The sequence below is a fragment of the Siphateles boraxobius genome, unplaced genomic scaffold, assembly GCF_051911475.1.
Source record: "Siphateles boraxobius isolate OS27281-9 unplaced genomic scaffold, OSU_SipBor_1 75, whole genome shotgun sequence".
NCBI classification, from domain to species: domain Eukaryota; kingdom Metazoa; phylum Chordata; class Actinopteri; order Cypriniformes; family Leuciscidae; genus Siphateles; species Siphateles boraxobius.
In genome coordinates this window covers 2,345,001-2,360,000 of record NW_027509203.1, presented here as the reverse complement: position 1 = coordinate 2,360,000, position 15,000 = coordinate 2,345,001, and the positions used below count along the sequence as shown (strand labels likewise).

The 15,000-nt window shown below is 43.2% G+C and overlaps 1 protein-coding gene across 4 annotated transcripts in view; it reads left to right on the top strand.

Moving 5' to 3' along the window:
- The window catches only part of fgd (faciogenital dysplasia), an 80,138-nt gene that overhangs the window by 4,394 nt on the left and 60,744 nt on the right, over positions 1–15,000 (top strand). For 3 of the 4 annotated variants that reach the window (XM_077217677.1, XM_077217675.1, XM_077217676.1), the window contains exon 1: positions 6,320–6,511. The exons of the other annotated variant lie outside the window; for it this stretch is intronic. In XM_077217677.1, the coding sequence (XP_077073792.1) occupies positions 6,382–6,511 (130 nt within the window). In that variant the 5' untranslated portion in view covers positions 6,320–6,381. Of the gene's footprint in view, positions 1–6,319; positions 6,512–15,000 lie in introns of those variants that run through there. 4 annotated transcript variants of the gene reach the window in all.

Below are 15,000 nucleotides of genomic sequence, written 5' to 3'. Positions count from 1 at the left end.
TGGTCGGCTGGAGCTGTGTGTTGTGATTGGTCGAGCGCTTCGAGTGTGTTCGGGAAATGTCCCGCCCCTTACCATAACCACCAGTTTAACAAACTACTAACTAACTCAACCAGGCCCCGCCCCTTTATTCTGCGTATGAATTATTATAATGAGGAATATTGTCATGTGCACTGATGTGGAGAATATCATAACCTCATTCTGACACACACACTTCAGTCATTTCCCAAACAAACGCTTCCTAAAAACAAATGGACTCCGGAAAAACTTTAGTCATGAATAAAGTCTGTGTGACGATGCTGTTTTAAATCTGTGCATGTGTGTGAAATAAGAATATGACAGTCAATACTGTATGAGTATTTTACATCTGAATATTTGTTTGAAGGCCATTTGTTTGACATCTGTTAGAGCATCTTTTTGAAATATGTGTGTTTCCTCATATTTCCAATTTATGAGGAACCAATACAAAGAACTATTGCAGTGAGGAAGTGAATGGTTTATGATCGTTTTAAATATGTGACTGTTGACGTCATGATGCCAGTCCGGTTTACGGTCAAACCACGAATGATCTCACTGAAGACACTGACTAAAATGTTCAATACGCAAATAAAATAAAATGTATGACATAATTTACTCACCCTTGTGTCGATTTAAACATCTATGGATTTTTCTCAATTCTGCCTCGTCTCTTATTAAAAATCTGCTTGTTTTGTTTTCACACGGTTCCTAATTCCACTTTCTCGAACACCACGCCACAAAACCACCATCCGGCCTCTCTTTTCCCAAAGAGAGTCACTAGCCTGGTTTCCATTACAGATTTGCACAAAACCTTTGCTATATTTTCTAAATGTCGATAAAAAACGATTGCGAAATAATGCCGTTTCCATTAACCGATGTTATGTGTCTAAAACTGCATTTTTTTCCCCCTCGCAATAAGTCAATCCAAAAATCATGGCAATGGATGTTAGTAGGTTTATCCCAGCCACCGCACTAGCCATTATTTTTTAACCTCATTGGTTCTTGCTGAAGCTCAAATGTGATGCGTAACACTAGAATAAACCTCATTGGTTCTTGCTGAAGCTCAAATGTGATGCGTAACAAGAATGAACCTCATTGGTTCTTGCAGAAGCTCAAATGTGATGCGTAACAAGAATGAACCTCATTGGTTCTTGCAGAAGCTCAAATGTGATGCATAACACTAGAATGAACCTCATTGGTTCTTGCAGAAGCTCAAATGTGATGCGTAACAAGAATGAACCTCATTGGTTCTTGCTGAAGCTCAAATGTGATGCGTAACACTAGAATGAACCTCATTGGTTCTTGCTGAAGCTCAAATGTGATGCGTAACACAAGAATGAACCTCATTGGTTCTTGCTGAAGCTCAAATGTGATGCGTAACAAGAATGAACCTCATTGGTTCTTGCAGAAGCTCAAATGTGATGCGTAACACTAGAATGAACCTCATTGGTTCTTGCTGAAGCTCAAATGTGATGCGTAACACTAGAATGAACCTCATTGGTTCTTGCTGAAGCTCAAACGTGATGCGTAACAAGAATGAACCTCACTGTTTCTTGCTGAAGCTCAAATGTGTTGCATAACACTAGAATGAACCTCATTGGTTCTTGCTGAAGCTCAAATGTGATGCGTAACACAAGAATGAACCTCATTGGTTCTTGCTGAAGCTCAAATGTGATGCGTAACACTAGAATGAACCCCATTGGTTCTTGCTGAAGCTCAAATGTGATGCGTAACAAGAATGAACCTCACTGTTTCTTGCTGAAGCTCAAATGTGTTGCATAACACTAGAATGAACCTCATTGGTTCTTGCAGAAGCTCAAATGTGATGCGTAACACAAGAATGAACCTCATTGGTTCTTGCTGAAGCTCAAATGTGATGCGTAACAAGAATGAACCTCATTGGTTCTTGCAGAAGCTCAAATGTGATTCGTAACACAAGAATGAACCTCATTGGTTCTTGCTGAAGCTCAAATGTGATGCGTAACACTAGAATGAACCTCATTGGTTCTTGCTGAAGCTCAAATGTGATGCGTAACACAAGAATGAACCTCATTGGTTCTTGCTGAAGCTGAAATGTGATGCGTAACACAAGAATGAACCTCATTGGTTCTTGCTGAAGCTCAAATGTGATGCGTAACACTAGAATGAACCTCATTGGTTCTTGCTGAAGCTGAAATGTGATGCGCAACACTAGAATGAACCTCATTGGTCCTTGCTGAAGCTCAAATGTGATGCGTAACACTAGAATGAACCTCATTGGTTCTTGCTGAAGCTCAAATGTGATGCGTAACACTAGAATGAACCTCATTGGTTCTTGCTGAAGCTCAAATGTGATGCGTAACAAGAATGAACCTCGTTGGTTCTTGCTGAAGCTCAAATGTGATGCGTAACACTAGAATGAACCTCATTGGTTCTTGCTGAAGCTCAAATGTGATGCGTAACAAGAATGAACCTCATTGGTTCTTGCTGAAGCTCAAATGTGATGCGTAACACAAGAATGAACCTCATTGGTTCTTGCTGAAGCTTAAATGTGATGCGTAACAAGAATGAACCTCATTGGTTCTTGCTGAAGCTCAAATGTGATGCGTAACACTAGAATAAACCTCATTGGTTCTTACTGAAGCTCAAATGTGATGCGTAACACTAGAATGAACCTCATTGGTTCTTGCTGAAGCTCAAATGTGATGCGTAACACTAGAATAAACCTCATTGGTTCTTACTGAAGCTCAAATGTAATGCGTAACACAAGAATGAACCTCATTGGTTCTTGCTGAAGCTCAAATTTGATGCTTAACACTAGAATGAACATCATTGGTCCTTGCTGAAGCTGAAATGTGATGCGTAACACTAGAATGAACCTCATTGGTCCTTGCTGAAGCTCAAATGTGATGCGTAACACTAGAATGAACCTCATTGGTCCTTGCTGGAGCTCAAATGTGATGCGTAACACAAGAATGAACCTAATTGGTTCTTGCTGAAGCTCAAATGTGATGCATAACCCTAGAATGAACCTCATTGGTTCTTGTTGAAGCTCAAATGTGATGCGTAACACAAGAATGAACCTAATTGGTTCTTGCTGAAGCTCAAATGTGATGCGTAACCCTAGAATGAACCTCATTGGTTCTTGCTGAAGCTCAAATGTGATGCGTAACAAGAATGAACCTCATTGGTTCTTGCTGAAGCTCAAATGTGTTGCGTTACACTAGAATGAACCTCATTGGTTCTTGCTGAAGCTCAAATGTGATGCGTAACACTAGAATGAACCTCATTGGTTCTTGCTGAAGCTCAAATGTGATGCGTAACACAAGAATGAACCTCATTGGTTCTTGCTGAAGCTCAAATGTGATGCGTAACACTAGAATGAACCTCATTGGTTCTTGCTGAAGCTCAAATGTGATGCGTAACACAAGAATGAACCTCATTGGTTCTTGCTGAAGCTCAAATGTGATGCGTAACACTGGAATGAACCTCATTGGTTCTTGCTGAAGCTCAAATGTGATGCGTAACACAAGAATGAACCTCATTGGTTCTTGCTGAAGCTCAAATGTGATGCGTAACACAAGAATGTTGCTGAAGCTCAAATGTGATGCGTAACACAAGAATGAACCTCATTGGTTCTTGCTGAAGCTCAAATGTGATGCGTAACACTAGAATGAACCTAATTGGTTCTTGCTGAAGCTCAAATGTGATGCGTAACACAAGAATGAACCTCATTGGTTCTTGCTGAAGCTCAAATGTGATGCGTAACACAAGAATTAACCTCATTGGTTCTTGCTGAAGCTCAAATGTGATGCGTAACACTAGAATGAACCTCATTGGTTCTTGCTGAAGCTCAAATGTGATGCGTAACACTAGAATGAACCTCATTGGTCCTTGCTGAAGCTCAAATGTGATGTGTAACACTAGAATGAACCTCATTGGTTCTTGCTGAAGCTCAAATGTGATGCGTAACACTAGAATGAACCTCATTGGTCCTTGCTGAAGCTCAAATGTGATGCGTAACACTAGAATGAACCTCATTGGTCCTTGCTGAAGCTCAAATGTGAAGCGTAACACTAGAATTAACCTCATTGGTTCTTGCTGAAGCTTAAATGTGATGCGTAACACTAGAATGAACCTCATTGGTTCTTGCTGAAGCTCAAATGTGATGCGTAACACAAGAATTAACCTCATTGGTTCTTGCTGAAGCTCAAATGTGATGCGTAACACTAGAATGAACCTCATTGGTCCTTGCTGAAGCTCAAATGTGATGTGTAACACTAGAATGAACCTCATTGGTTCTTGCTGAAGCTCAAATGTGATGCGTAACACTAGAATGAACCTCATTGGTCCTTGCTGAAGCTCAAATGTGATGCGTAACACTAGAATGAACCTCATTGGTCCTTGCTGAAGCTCAAATGTGAAGCGTAACACTAGAATGAACCTCATTGGTTCTTGCTGAAGCTTAAATGTGATGCGTAACACTAGAATGAACCTCATTGGTTCTTGCTGAAGCTCAAATGTGATGCGTAACAAGAATGAACCTCATTGGTTCTTGCTGAAGCTTAAATGTGATGCGTAACACTAGAATGAACCTCATTGGTTCTTGCTGAAGCTCAAATGTGATGCGTAACACTAGAATGAACCTCATTGGTCCTTGCTGAAGCTCAAATGTGATGCGTAACACTAGAATGAACCTCATTGGTCCTTGCTAAAGCTCAAATGTGAAGCGTAACACTAGAATGAACCTCATTGGTTCTTGCTGAAGCTTAAATGTGATGCGTAACACTAGAATGAACCTCATTGGTCCTTGCTGAAGCTCAAATGTGATGCGTAACACAAGAATTAACCTCATTGGTTCTTGCTGAATGCTGTATTTATTTTGGTAATTTAATTTTGAAAGTATTACAATGTAAAAATATATTAAAAACTTTAATGCTAGGTGCGATTAATTGCAATTGACCCTTCGCAAAGACCCGCCCCCCTTAGTTACTGTCGTAGTTACTTAGTTACTATGTCCGACAAGCTACGCCGCTCTCACGCACACACCATGTTCTCACGCAGTGAAAAATACATCGCGGATCAGAGAGGAGACTGACAATACACTGAGAGACAGGACAGACCAGGTTACATTTCGGTTACTTTTGATATGAAACATATTCAACAAAGTCTCACCTTTCAAATTTGGTCATTTTTAAAAAGAAATTTAAACAATGAATACCGTTTTGTAGCTCTTTAATGTGTCGTGACAGATCGCTGTAGAGCCTCAGTTAAAGATGCTCGTGAACCGAAAAATCTCTTCCTTCTAGTTCATTTATAGCATCAAATAAACATGAATGAACATAAGAAGGAATGTTGTTTTAACCGCGGAAAGGCGTCAGTATATTCAGTTTTTAAAGTTAAAATTTTCCCATGTTAATTTACTAATGCTCTCTGTACACCTAAAGACTTTGAAAAGATTTAGAAAAGACTTTATAAGATTATCAGCTCACATCTAAAGACTTGGGTTCACAGTTTTTAGTCTCAGACTAAAGACTTGCGATAATATCAAACATGTTTGATATGAAAGACTAGAGAAAGACTGGCATAAATCGGGTCGCCGACTGCAGATTATCACCTCACATTTAACGATCGAGACGACGGGAGCGCGCCGAGACTCCAGTAAGATTCCTAAAGACTGCCGGTCTTTAGTCTGGGACTGTGAAAATCCTTTGGTGTACGCCCGGCATAACTCTCCTGACTGCTTTGTCGGACAAAATGGCGGATGGCGAAGTATGATTGGTCAGATCACCTGTCAATCAAGCTCCCTGCGAAGGGTCAATTAATCACAGAAAAATGTATCTATTGACAGAAATATTTAATCTATTGACAGCACTAATATATATATATATATATATATATATATATATATATGTGTCATTAACTTTTCCGCCTTTTCTCTTTTTCTGAATAATCGTGATTAATAATCGTGATTATTATTTTGCTGTGCACGTGCTGAACTTTTTCCTGCTCCCAGTCATCCATTAAAAAAACACAACATTGTAAACACTCGAAGCCTACTCTCTAAGATCCCGAGAAACAGCTGACACACTTCCAGCTGAATCCCACAACCCCAAAATAGCCAGTTATTGATCTATTGAACGGCAGACTGTCTCTCTCTGTCTCTCTCTCTCTCTCTCTCTCTCTCTCTGTCTCTCTCTCTCTCTCTCTCTCTCTCTCCCTCTCTCTCTCTGTCTCTCTCTCTCTCTCTGTCTGTCTTTCATTCGTCCTCTCACTCTGACCGATTTTTCCATTCTCTCTTCCTCCCTCGCCCCCCGTGTCATTAGTTGCCATGGTGACGTCTAGGTGGCGTTATTGTGGAGCGGTGGGTGTGTATTGTTCACTCGCATGAAAGACGGAGGGGGGTTTGGGGACAGAAAGAGGGGGAGGAGAGCGGATGAGACTCGCTGCCTCCCCTCACACTCCTCAGACGTGGAGCCGAGTGTGTGTGTGAGAGTGTGTGTGGAGAACACTGCCGGTGAGTGCTGCTCATCTTCTTAATGTTTATGTGTTTAATGGGTTCTGATGCTGTGTGTGTGTGTGTGAGTACCAGTGCTGTTAAAAAAATATACATGCTCACCTTTCATGTTTTATTGAGAGATTTGTGCCGGGCTGATGTTGTGCTGCTTCATCCCGGAGGATTTTTCCCTCTTTTTCAGCTGTTTTAATAAGTTGTGACACCTTTCGTTTCATGCTTTCAGGTTATGAATGCACTATATAATGCTCACACTGAGCCTGGGTTCTCCCTAGGGTTCCTCTGTCGCCTCTTTCGGCTTTTGTCTTGCTTAGTTGGGGACATTTAATGTAGCCTAATATTCAACAATATTATTGATCTCCTGCATTGACACCATTATATGAGAACTGATCTGAGCTGGACGATGACATCACGGTTTACTCCAGAGCGACTACCTAAATTAATAACTTTTTTAAACAAAAATGAACTATCACTGAACTAACTTAAGCTGGACTATAACGCTATTTTCTTCTGGAAACAAACATTATTTTCCTGTTATCACTGTAAAGCTGCTTTAAAACAATGTGTATTGTAAAAAGCGCTGTATAAATACAGCTGACTTGACACACTTTCTTCAGTGACACTGTAATAACGCTTGATTTCAAAGAGTTTCGAGGAGTTTGAAGTTGTAGCTGAAGGGGTTTCTTGCCTCTCAGCGCAGAGACTTTAGCGTGCATGAGGTCTTTTGACCACCCAGAACTCCCTAGCGACGCCCTAGCAACCACACAACACCCTAGTGACCTCAGAACACCTTAGTCCCGCCCACTATATCGTTGTGTTGTGGGGGCAACTTCTGCACTGGCAAAACCACTGTTTCTCTGCAGAAAATGTAGGAACATCTCGTTGTGTGTTTAATTCTAAGAAAGGATGAGAGACTACAACTCTGCGGGACATTTACAAGTCTTAAATTCAGTTGTAACTTAAGGTCATACAAGTCTCGAGGCTTTCTCACACTGGACATTTCTTTTGCATGTGTTTTATAATGTGTGTGGCTTCGAGACGATGCTGGTGTTTCGCGTGTGAGCCGCAGTTTCCATCATCCCTCAGCACACACTCCCGCTCGCATCTCATTCTAGGAGAAAACACCATCTGATAAAGAGAAATACGGTCAGAGTGTTAGACATCGCAGCTCTGATTAGTGAACTCACTCTGTACGCTGCGAATCACGCATGTGTCCTGAGTCACAGTCCCAGAATGCACTGCGCTGAGATTGATGTCAATTATACATAGATTTATCGATACAGATAGTGTATTTAAAATCTTGTTCATTTACTGTATTTAGTATTTAAAAGACTGAGTGAGTGTGTGTGTGTGTGAGAGTGAGTGTGTTTGTGTGTCCGTGTGTGTGTGTGTGAGAGAGAGAGAGAGAGAGAGAGTGTGTGTGTGAGAGAGAGAGTGTGTGTGTGTTTCTGTAAATATGTCCATTTAGTTTTCCTCAAGTTTTGAAGAATACAGTTGACATGTTTTTAACTAACCCTGATGTCCGCTCACGTCACTGATACTGATACTGATATTAATCATTACACACACGCAGGTTTGACGGATGTCACAGATTCCGGCTGTGATCGATCTGTTGTCATAGCAACACTCATGTTGGTCATGGACTCGCTCTGAAATACACACAGTTTGTGAACAACACTCGCTCTCTGTGAATGTGCATGTGTGTGTTTAGACCATAACGGTGATTCCTCACTTTGAGACACTTTTGACTGCTTTAAAATGATACCACTAAATTCTACATTACCGTACACTTACATTGACACCGCTCTCTAGAGTCCAATGTAGTGATGTAGTGACCTTCATAGGCTGTGTGTGTGTGTGTGTGTGTCCGTGTGTGTGTGTGTCCGTGTGTGTGTGTGTCCGTCTGTGTGTGTGTCTGTCTGTGTGTGTGTCCGTGTGTGTGTGTGTGTGTCCGTGTGTGTGTGTGTCTGTGTGTGTGTGTCCGTGTGTGTGTGTGTCCGTCTGTGTGTGTGTCCGTGTGTGTGTGTGTGTGTGTCCGTCTGTGTGTGTGTCCGTGTGTGTGTGTGTCCGTGTGTGTGTGTGTGTGTCCGTGTGTGTGTGTGTGTGTCCGTGTGTGTGTGTCTGTGTGTGTGTGTGTCCGTGTGTGTGTGTGTGTGTCCGTGTGTGTGTCCGTGTGTGTCCGTGTGTGTGTGTGTGTGTGTGTCCGTGTGTGTGTCCGTGTGTGTGTGTGTGTCCGTGTGTGTGTGTCCGTGTGTGTGTGTGTCCGTGTGTGTGTGTGTCTGTGTGTGTGTCCGTGTGTGTGTGTGTCTGTGTGTGTACGTGTGTGTGTGTCCCCGTGTGTGTCAGTGTGTGTGTGTGTGTGTCCGTGTGTGTGTGTGTCCGTGTGTGTGTGTGTGTGTCCGTGTGTGTGTATGTCCGTGTGTGTGTGTGTGTGTCCGTGTGTGTGTCCATGTGTGTGTGTGTGTGTCCGTGTGTGTGTGTGTCCGTGTGTGTGTGTCCGTGTGTGTGTCCGTGGGCCCGTGTGTGTGTCCGTGTGTGTGTGTCCGTGTGTGTGTGTGTCCGTGTGTGTGTGTGTGTGTGTGTCCGTCTGTGTGTGTCCGTGTGTGTGTGTGTCCGTGTGTGTGTGTGTGTCCGTCTGTGTGTGTCCGTGTGTGTGTGTGTTCGTGTGTGTGTGTGTGTGTCTGTGTGTGTGTGTGTGTCCGTGTGTGTGTGTGTCCGTGTGTGTGTGTGTGTCCGTCTGTGTGTGTCCGTGTGTGTGTGTGTTCGTGTGTGTGTGTGTGTGTCTGTGTGTGTGTGTGTGTCCGTGTGTGTGTGAGTCCGTGTGTGTGTGTGTCCGTCTGTCCCGGGGCTCTCATCCTTTCTTGCCCTCTTTTCAAAAATAATTTTGCCTCTGGATTTCATAGCTTTGTAAGATAAAATCCTTCTTTACTAGACCTGATAATTATGTTGGTATATAATCATATCAATATTAAAAAGTAGGAAAAAAAGTAGCATTAAAAAATTGATTTTAACTATTAGTCTCATTTTCTACCATATACAATTGCATAAAATTTAATTTTAAATACTGTAGTTTGTTAAGGCTAAATCTTGCTAACCATGTACTCTTATTAAAAAAAATAGGGTAAGCACACTTACGTTCTTATTTTAAGAGGTGTTCTGAGTAAATTATTAGTTTGAAACACTTTACAATATGGTTTGATTTGTTAACATTAATGTATCAGGCCAACTAACATGAAGTAGCCATGAGAAATACATTTGTTACTGTAATTATGAATATTTCTTAATCTTAGTTAATAAAAATACAGCTGTTCATTGTTTGTTCATGTTAGTTCACAGTGCATTAACTAATGTTAACAAATACAACTTTTGATTTCAATAATGTAGACTATTAAATGTTGAAATTAACATTAACAAAGATTAGCTAATAAATGTTGTAGAAGTGCAGTTTATTAATAGTTAATGTTAACTTAACTATGTGCGAGGCAGAGAGAGCAAAACAGCACTTAGTTTGGAGACGGTGAAGTCTTGTTTATACATTCGTCAGGCTCCGCAGAGAGAGAGTGTGTGACCGTGGCTCTCTCTCTATCGTTCTTTCAGTTAAAGCTACAATATGTAATTTTCTTCCCGCCGCTAGGGGTCGCTAACCGCTAACGCAAGACGTAGGTTGATGACGCATAAGCAGAATCATGGAACTTGTCGTCATGCTGATGGATCTTATAATGTTTATGGATGAGTAAATACATTGATGTTTTTAACATGACTGTGGTGTGAAGCGGCGCGATCGCTAATGAGAGACAGATATCAGCGCCACACGCGAGTCACGCGGATATAAAGGAATAAGGACATTTCATTCTACCGAACTAACGTTACCCACAAGTGCAGAATTAGGCTAATACTCACACAGGTCAGTTTATTAGACGAATGAAGCTTGTGAGGGAACGCAGCGCTGTTTCACTCTACACACTAAACTGTGAGTTAATGTTATAATGTTATTCTGTGTTAGTTTGTTTGTATGAGACTAGCCGTAAGCTAGATCAACATTAGAATAACATACTGATCATATTCTAACATTTCATCATGTTGAGCTTTATAACATTGATTAGTTTTATGTACATTTGCTCACCTGTCTAATAAAGTACATGCAAGAGCGGCGTCTCTGTGGAGTTGAAGTTAGTCGCGGACGCTAGCTCTCGGCATCTCGAAAACACCACGCTGATATTGATCCTCGTTTTACTTCTCCTTCTGTCCCAAAGTCTGCTTGCCATGGTCCATAATGTTTAAACGAAACAAACGTGCCGCTAGACATAACGCCGTTGTCCACGTCTGTCGCCATGGTTACTATAGCAGTGCGAGTGGAAACCAGGGATAACGCGGATATTACGTCATTGACAGGCGACAAGTAAACATGGACGAGGCATTATTTAAAATTGGAATTTCTTCGAAATTAAAAATCTTTGGGAACTTTTGGGATATTGTAAGTACACAACTGCAGGAAATATATCACACTGTGCAAGTGATTTTTGGAGATTTTATTACAAAAATCTTACATATTGTACCCTTAAACATGCGCCCTGTCACAAGCGCAGCAGTTCATCTACATTACTCACCAATCAAATAAGACTTTGGCGGGACAAAATTCACTTTGGCGGCCGGGAAAAAAAATTCAATGCAGGAAAAACCCTGCTCACAGAGGTGCAGTCAGGACACACACGAACGCACGCACACACACGAACGCACGCACACACACACAAACACACATTAGGGTGGACAGATGGCACTATATCTTTCTTCATCTCACTGCTGACCCATTTCCCTCTGTGTTCGCCTAGTATGTGCGTGTGGCAGCTGATGGTTGTCTGTTTCCACGCCTTACCATCAGAAACACACACACACACACACACGCTTCTTGTGCTGGTAGATGTTGCTGGGGATTACGGGGTTATGAGCTGCTCATTATCGAGTGGCATATTGTGCATGATGGCTTACAGCCACTCTTCCCTGGAGAGTCCACAGCGTTTCTGCCTTTTCCTCTTCCTCTCTCACTGTCCACATCCTGATGCGCGTGTGCAATTTATGTTTCAGCATGAAACACCCATGTTTTATGTGATTTCTAGATTCCTGTAGTACAAACAGTGCATCATGCCACTCTCAACTCCAAAGTCATCGGTTCCATCCCCTGGAAAAGCTGATGATATTTATGCAGTGCAAGTCGCTAAGTAATTTATCTGCAAAATGCATAAATGTAATTAGGGATGCACGATATATCAGCCACCATATCAGTATCAGCCGGTATATATTCATTTTTATTGTTATCACTATAGGCTAAATTACAAAATTTGTCTGATATCTAAAAGCCAATAAATAATGGAGTATTTCCTTCAGCTGAGACACTTCAAATGTGCACTGTTTGTCATTAGAGCTGCACGATTATGACAAAAATCATAATTGCCGATTATTCCCTTGAAATAGTAATTGCGATTATTAATTACGATTATCACAATTTACATTGAATATATATAGGCATATTATAATACATGTTTACACAAACATTGTTAACACACACACAAGTAGTGTCCCCCTTTACTTAACATACACATAAATTGACTCATAGTAAAGAAAAACATTAGGATTATGCTAAAGCAATTAAATAGCAGTCCCAAACTAGTTTTTGGTAATACAATGTTGATATGAGCCACCACAGTCATTTAAAAATATAAAAAATAACACAGTGAAAATAAAGTGGCATTTTTGGGTTATGGAAACGACACTTACCATGGTAAATACACAATACCAACAAGAACTGTTAATGAAACAGCTCCTGGTGAATTGAATGAAAATCATACCTGCATGCAAATCCTTCTCAGCTAACACGTGATTTATTGGTATTTTACTTTTATTCCGTCACTTACTAATTTACATTGTAACGACGTTCCATGCTCGTAGTTTCTTTTGCACGCCGCCGCATTTGCGCGTGCAATTGAAGAGTGTGCGCTACGAGCACAGTATAACGGCTGACAGGACAGTAAAGTACGTTTTTCTGAGGTGAAAGTCTTTTTATTTCCGCGTACACTTCCGTCACTGCCTGGTATGACATATTGTGCTGGGTTTTCTGAAGTAGCCGTGATTCTCCTCTCATAACATAATTATGCTCTAAACACACACACGCAGAGTGGATTTTCTTTTGTAATCGCGGCTTTGAACGATTATCGTAGTAATCGTGGCATCCGTAATCGTAATTGCAATTAGAAATTCGATTAATTGTGCAGCCCTATTTGTCATGATGGTTTTGAATTGCTTGAAATATGATTGGAATCACTTCAAAAAAGGAAAATACAGTTCAGTGCAACATTGGCAGCGCAAGTCTTTCATATCGGCTACATAAAATGATCATGAGAACATTATAATTGTGTGTTTGGGACGTGGATTTAAAGTCAAGGCTTTTGTTTTTGTATCAGGCTCTCAAAAAGTGTATAAATATTTGGATTTAAATTTATCGGCCAATATATCGGTTATCTGCTTTCAAATATAAAGAATTATCGGTTATAGTTATTAGCCAAAATTTTCATATCAGTGCATCACCTAAATGTAATTGCCACCAGCAGTTGAGACAAAAAGGAAAATAAAAGGCTGAATCTATTTGTAAACAGTATCTTTAATCAAAATACACTTAGGTACACATTTTCCAGCTTCTCAGGAAAAAAAAAACAATAAGTGGCCCACATTGGAGCCGATGTAGGGAGGAGCCTTGGTGGAGAAGACAGGCGGAACTGAAGAGCCAAAGAGACCAGATGACACAGAAGGACCTGGAGGCCAAGGATGACGGTCTCAGGTGGAGCCGAGGGAGTGAGGAGTCAAGGTGGAGCCGAGGGAGCGAGGAGTCAAGGTGGAGCCGTAAGGACGGCAGTCTCAGGTGGAGCCGAGGGAGCGAGGAGTCAAGGTGAAACCGTAAGGAAGACGGTCCCAGGTGGAGCCGAGGGAGCAAGGAGTCAAGGTGCAGCCGTGAGGACGACAGTCTCAGGTGGGGCCGAGGGAGTGAAGAGTCAAGGTGGAGCCGTGAGGACGACGGTCTCAGATGGGGCCGAGGGAGTGAAGAGTCAAGGTGGAGGTGTGAGGACGACGGTCTCAGGTGTAGCCGAGTGAGTGAGGTGTCAAGTTGGAGCCGTATGGACGACGGTATCAGGTGTAGCCGAAGGAGTGAGGAGTCAAGGAGGAGCCTTAAGGACGACAGTCTCAGGTGAAGCCTAGGGAGCAAGGAGTCAAGGAGAAGCCGTGAGGACCACGGTCCCAGGTGGAGCAGAGGGAGCGAGGAGTCAAGGTGGAGCCTTGAGGACGACGGGTCTCAGGTGTAGCCAAAGGAGTGAGGAGTCAAGGAGGAGCCTTGAGGACAATGGTCCCAGGTGGAGCCGAGGGAGCGAGGAGTCAAGGTGGGAGCCGTGAGGACGACAGTCCCAGATGGAGCCGAGGGAGCGGGGAATCAAGGTGGAGCCGTGAGGACGACAGTCTCAGGTGGAGCCGAGGGAGCGAGGAGTCAAGGTGAAGCTGTGAGGACGGCGGTCCCAGGTGGAGCAGAGGGAGCGAGGAGTCAAGGTGGAGCCTTGAGGATGAAGGTCCCAGGTGGAGCCGTAAGGACTACAGTCCCAGGTGGAGTCGAGGGAGCAAGGAGTCAAGGTGAAGCTGTAAGGATGACGGTCCCAGGTGGAGCCGTAAGGACTACAGTCCCAGGTCGAGTCGAGGGAGCGAGGAGTCAAGGTGAAGCTGTGAGGACGACGGTCCCAGGTGGAGCCGAGGGAGCGAGGAGTCAAGGTGAAGCTGTGAGGACGACGGTCCCAGGTGGAGCCGAGGGAGCGAGGAGTCAAGGTGGAGCCTTGAGGACGACGGTCCCAGGTGGAGCTTAGGGAGGGAGGAGTCAAGGTGGAGCCTTGAGGATGACGGTCCCAGGTGGAGCCGAGGGAGCGAGGAGTCAAGGTGAAGCCGTGAGGAGAACGGTCCCAGGTGGAGCAGAGGGAGTGAGGAGTCAAGTTGGAGGCGTAAGGACGACGGTGCCAGGTGGAGCCGAGGGAGTGAAGGTGGAGCCATGAGGAAGACGGTCCCAAGTGGAGCAGAGGGAATGAGGAGTCAAGGTGGAGCCGTAAGGATGACTGTCCCAGGTGGAGCCGTAAGGACTACAGTCCCAGGTGGAGCTGAGGGAATGAGAAGTCAAGGTGGAGCCGTAAGGATGACGGCCCCAGGTGGAGCCGTAAGGACTACAGTCCCAGGTGGAGCTGAGGGAGTGAGAAGTCAAGGTGGAGCCGTAAGGATGACGGTCCCAGGTGGAGCTGTAAGGACTACAGTCCGGGGTGGAGCTGAGGGAGTGAGAAGTCAAGGTGGAGCCGTAAGGACGACGGTCCCAGGTGGACCAGATGGAGCGAGGAGTCAAGGTGGAGCCGTAAGGACGATTGTCTCAGGTGGAGCTGAGGGAGTGAAGAGTCAAGGTGGAGGCAAGAGAGCAAAGA